The sequence below is a fragment of the Penaeus monodon genome, chromosome 10 (assembly GCF_015228065.2).
Source record: "Penaeus monodon isolate SGIC_2016 chromosome 10, NSTDA_Pmon_1, whole genome shotgun sequence".
NCBI lineage: Eukaryota > Metazoa > Arthropoda > Malacostraca > Decapoda > Penaeidae > Penaeus > Penaeus monodon.
The window spans coordinates 51405330-51411340 of NC_051395.1; the positions used below are offsets into that span (position 1 = coordinate 51405330).

A 6011-nucleotide genomic window follows, 5' to 3' on the forward strand; every position below is an offset into this window, starting at 1 on the left:
TAGGGGGGAGACAATTGGGGAAGAAAAAAAAGGAGAGAAAAAGGAAAAAGGGAGGAAAAAAAAGAGAAGGAATAAATGGGGGAAAACTTTATAGTTAAAAACAGAAGAACCAGGGAAAATCTAAAAATTAAAAAAAAAGTCATACAAATCATAGAAAATTTTTTGAGAAAGAATTCCACATATATATATATATATTATATATATTTTTTATATATATATATATATATATATATATATATATATATATATATATATAAAAGAAAACACATAAAACAACCATACTTCAGGAATATATATTTTAATTTTCTAAATAGGAAAAGGAGAAAAGGAGGAGGAAGAGGAGGGGGAAGGAAGAAATAGAGAAATAAAAGAAAGGAAGTTAGCAATTAAGAACATGATGAAGCACAGGAATAACAAAAAAAAGTAATAATAATAATAATAATAATAATAATAATAATAATAATAATAATAATAATAATAATAATAATAGCAATAATTAATAATAATGATGATAATAATAATAATAATAATAATGATAATGATAATAATAATAATTAATGATAAGAATAAAAAAAAAATAAAAACTTTTTTTGCTATTCCTCTGCTTTATCCTTCCTGTGTCTTCTCCTCATTACAACTCTCTCCCTCATATTTTTGCCTCTCATTCGCGTGATTAGCGTCTCCTGCTCCTCTTCCTCTTCCTCCTCCTCCTCTTCGTCCTCTTCCTCCTCATCCAGTCATCAACTCGACTCGTGTTATTTTCTCGTTAGCATAATCAATCCCTCATTTTGCTGTTCATTAGTCTTTTAATTATCCCCGTTTCTATGCACTTCTTTTCTCACGCTTCCCGTTTTCATTTTTATTAGAGGTGAAGGTGGTCGTTTATTTTATTTTATTTATTTTTTATTTATTTGTCTTTGTATCTGTCTTCGTCTCTATTTTCGTCTCTGTCTGATTCTTTTTTTTTCTCGCTCTCTCTCTCTGTCTCTATCTCTCTCTGTCTCTCTCTCTCTCTCTCTCTCTCTCTCTCTCTCTCTCTCTCTCTCTCTCTCTCTCTCTCTCTCTCTCTCTCTCTCTCTCTCTTCCTCTCTCTGTCCCACTCTGTCTTTCTCATTGTTGTTAATGTCATTGTTTTTCATTGATGTTACTGTTGATGTTATGATTATTGTTATCTATATTTTTGTTTTTATTACCATCGTTACTATAACAATCACCATTATTATTATTTCATGATCATCATTCCTGCAAATCTGTCCAAATAAACACCATTTTTTTTTCTCACCTTCCCTTTTCTCCTTTCCTGTCCTCTCTCCTTTCTCCCTTTCTCCTCCCCCTCTCCTCTCCCCTTTCTCCTCTCATCCTCCCCCTCCCTTCCTCCCTCATTTTCCCTTTCCTCACTCCATTTCCCCTTCTCTCCCCCTCTCCTTCTTCCCCTCATCTTCCCCCTCCTCATCTCCCTTCCTCTCTCTCCCCTCCTCCTCCTCCTTCCTCCCCTTCGTTACCCCTTCCTCTCTCCCCTCTCCCTCTCCCCTTCCCATTTCCCTCTCCCCCTCCCTTCCTCCCCTCATTCTCCCTCCCCTCCCCCCTCTCCTCCTCTCCCCCCTCCCTCCCCTTTCTCCCCCCCCCCCCCCCACCAGAGACAAGGTCCTCCACCCCTGCCGTTCGTGTCGCGTCCCCTGGTACTGCAGCCGCGACTGCGAGCGCCTTGCCTCCGACCGCCACGCCGACGAGTGTCCTCACCTGAAGCGCGTCTCCCCGGCGGTGCCTCCGGATTTCGTCAGGCTGATCGCCCGCATCATCTTCAGGCTGAAGGTGAGAGGCCCTTGGGGGGGGGGGGTATAGGTAGTTTGGATTCGTGGAAGTTGATTTTATTATTGTTGTTGTGATTTTGTTGAGAGATGTCCGCGGGGTAAATGTATGTATTTTTTTTTATTTTGTTTTTATTTTGTTATTTTGTTATGATTTTATTTATTTGTTTGTTTGTTTGTTTATCTATCTATTTTTTTTTTATTTATTGTTATTGTTATTTTTTGATTTCTGATATGCTTTTTTGTATTCTTTTTGTGGTATTTTTTTAATTGTATATTTTTTACTATTTTTGAAAAAGAGTGGTATTATTAAAAAAAAATGTATATTTTTTTAAATTACATTTTTTTTTTTTTTGTGGATTAAAAAAATTTAATGGGTCGGTTTGTTTTGTTTATTATATTTTAAAAGATATTTATCATTATGATTATTTTTATTTGTTTTAATGGGTTGTGTTTGTTTTAAATATTTTTTTTATTTGTTATAATGTGTTTTCTTTGTAGTAAATTTTTTTTTTTATTTTTTATTTTTTTTTTTGTTTTTTGTCTTTGTTTTTTTTTTTTTTTTAATTCACATTTATTTTATTTTTCATCTACTTTTATCTATTGTTTGTTTTGATTATTCATTACGATATACTTAATTTTTTTCGTTAGTAATTTTTTTTTCTATTATTATTCACATCTAATTACTTACATATTTGTTATCTCACTTATTTGTTTACGTTTAACGAATGAGATGAAAGGAAGGGATGGAAAGTGAAATTGAAAATCTTTTGAATTTTGATAATTAATTAAATGATATTATCAGGGGAGGGGGGGGGGCGGAGGGGTCAGTGAGTGCGTTTTGATTTTTGATATTTTGATAAAAACAAATTAAAGGAAGGGAGGAAGGAAGGGAGGAAGGGAGGGAGGGAGGAAGGAAGGGGGAAGGGAGGAAGAGGAAGGAAGGGAGGAAGGAGTAAGGAGGAGGGGAAGAGAAAAGGGGAGGGAGTGGAAAGGAAGGAGGGAGGAAGAAGGAGAAGGAAGGAGGACAGGAAGAAGGGGGGGAGAAGGAGAAGCGAGGGAAGGGGACGGAGAAGGGAGAATAGGGAACGGGAGGAAGGAGGAAGGAAGGGAGGAAGGGAGGAGGAAGGGAGGAGGGATGGAATGAAGGAAGTGAAGGGTAGGGATGGGGAAGAGGAAACAGGGTTGAACGTTTTTATATTTTGGTTTTGATGAAATATCTTGTCAGTGATTATATATATATATCTAATATATATATTATATTATATATATATATATATATCTATCATATATATATATATATATATATGTATATGTATAATATATATATATATATATAATATATATATATATATAGTAATATTATATACTATATATTATATATATATATAATGTGCACACACACACAAACACACACACACACACACACACACACACACACACACACACACACACACACACACACACACACACACACACACACACACACACACACACACACACTTCCAGAAGGCACGCGTGCAGGTAGGAGTCCCCAAACCGCTTCGCTCGCACGTAATTTTAGCAACATGCAAGGATGCAATGGCAATATATAAATCATCTTGCAAAGCGAGACCGAGCAAAGGGATCCCTTGTCCACGCGTTTCGGACGTGTCAAATCTCTACAACTTTCGGGTTGATGTGTTTCGTTCTGGTTTAAATCAAAGAGGGATGGAAAGGAGTATGAAACTTTTTGGTGTCTGAACGAAAGACAGAGAGAAAGATTTTTGAATATTTTTATTTATCTTGACGCATTATTATTATTATTTTTAATGTTTTTATTTATTTTTTAAATATTTCCCCTCCCCCCACTCTTGATTGGAAACTTAATATGATATTACTTGCGTTAACAAAATGATAATTATCGAATACCATCAACGCTTTTAAATTCGTATCTATTTGCTCGTCGGTAGAGAAATTAATATTTGATTTAAACAAACAATTAGGGACTGATGGTCATTAATTCGTTAAGTTCTGTTTCTGTATTTCCCCCCTCCCCCTCCCCCTTCCTCCCTCCCTCCTCCTTCTTCCCTTTCCCCTTCCCCTCTCCCTCCCTCTCTCCCCCCCTTCCTCCCTTCTCCTCCCCTCCCCCTCCCCCTTCCTACGTCCCTCTCTTCCCTCCCTCCCCTTCCTCCTTCCTACCTCCCTCCCTCCCCCTCTCCTTCCTCCCCCCCCCCCCCCTTCCTCCTCCTCTCCTTCCCTCCCTCCGCCTCCCCCTCCCCCCCTATTCTTCAATAATAACAACAACCATCAATTGAACTTCCAATGCGTATCTCTCCTCCTATTCATGTTCTTTAAATGAATGACTCCTATTTTGGAAAGCTGATTGCTGTTATAACTAGAGAACAGAGAACAGCGCCATAACAAAGTGAACCGGCCAGCAACGTCATTGTTTTCGAATCTCGGCTAATCCTGTGAGCCCATAGCGATTCACAGGGTATTCAAAAGCGATGCGAGTGTGTTTGTTTTGTTTTGGGGTTTTGGTTTGGGTTGTTAGGTGTTTTTGTATTTTTTTGTTTTTGGGTGTTTTTTTGTTTGTTTGTGTTTTTTTGTTTTTTGTTGTGTGTGTTTTTGTGGTTTTGTTTGTTTGTGTTTCTTTTTGAGTGTTTGTTTTTGGGGGGTGTGGTTTGTGTGTGTGTGTGTTGGTGTGTGTGTGTGTGTGTGTGTGTGTTTTGTGGTATGTTATTTGTTCTCATCTGTCACATATTTTGTATATTATCTACTAATACTTTTAAAATTTTACATTTCTACTTATTTTTCCCCCCCTTCGTCTCCTTTTTACTATCTTTTCGATCTTATCTTTGTCTGTCTATCTACCCATCTGAAAACATTTTGATTTGTGTAAATGTACAACAAGGGAAAGGAGAGAGAAGAGAGAGAGAGAAGGGAGAGAGGAGAGGAGGGGAAGAGAGAGAGAGATGAAAAGAAGAGAGAGAGAGAGAGAGAGAGAGAGAGAGAGAGAGAGAGAGAGAGAGAGAAAGAAAGAAACAGAAGAAGAAGAGAGGGAATACTAGAAAAAATAATAAAAGAAGGAAGAAAGATGTAAAAAGGAAAGAGAGGACGAAATACATGACAGAAAATGGGAGAGAGAAAGAAAGAAAAAAAAAAAAAAAGAATAGAAAAGATAGGTATATATGCCTGCACTCATGCAACATGCATTGACATAATCTACAAGTACAGACACATAACCAATATAAACATTAATATTAATAAACACTCGTCTCCCCCTCCCCCCCAAAAAAAAAACAAACAAAAAACTTTCCTATTTTAATTTCGTCCGTACTTCACCCCAAAAAAATAAAAAAAAAAAACAACAAAAAGACAAACAAAACAATAGCATTTTATCCCACCCCCCACCAAAAAAAAAACAACAAACAAAGACACAAACAAATAAACAAAAAGACAAACAAGCCAAGGAAAACCAACCAACCAACCAACACAAAAACAAACAAACACACACAAAACAAACAAACATAAACAATAAAAACCCTCAACATTCTCACCAACCCCCCCATCAACAACATCCCCCCCCCACCCTAGAAAAAAGGGGAAAAAAAGGGAAAAAAGGGGAAAAAATGTAAAAAGGGGAAAAAGATCCACTAATGTCAAGCCTCTGTCAAAAATCACAGCGGGAGGGGAACAAAAGAATGCTATTGGTTATCCCGTGATGCCCTTTTGTATCGCGGATATGTCAATAGGTGCTGTGTGAGTGACATTCCCGGTATAGCGGGGAGGGGGGGAAAGGGGAGGGGAGGGGAGAGGGGGGAGGGGGGAGGGGAGAGGGGAAAGGAGAGACGGAAATTGGGAGAGGGGAGAGGGGAGAGGGGAAGGGAGAGACAGAGAGGGGAGAGACAGAGAGGGGAGAGACAGAGAGGGGAGAGAGAAGAGAGGGGAGAGAAGAGAGGGAGAGACAGGAGGGGAGAGACAGAGAGGGGAAGAAGAGGGGGAGAGAGGGGGGGGAGGAGACAGAGAGAGGAGAGACAGAGAGGGGGAAAAGACAGAGGGGGGAGACAGAGAGGGGGGGAGAGAGAGAGGGGAGACAGAGAGGGGAGAGAAGAGAGGGGGGAGACAGGGGAGGGGAGACAGAGAGGGGAGAGGAAGAGGAGAGGGGGGGGGACAAAAAAAGAGGGGAGAGACAGAAAGGGGGAGAAGAGAGGGGGGAGA

The 6011-nt window shown here is 38.9% G+C and overlaps 1 protein-coding gene across 1 annotated transcript in view; it reads left to right on the forward strand.

Moving 5' to 3' along the window:
- LOC119578157 (histone-lysine N-methyltransferase SMYD3-like) overlaps window positions 1–6011 on the forward strand; it is a gene marked incomplete in the record, with an annotated part of 47500 nt that overhangs the window by 11808 nt on the left and 29681 nt on the right. The window contains 1 exon segment of the mRNA XM_037925894.1: window positions 1638–1812. Coding sequence (XP_037781822.1) covers window positions 1638–1812 — 175 coding nt within the window.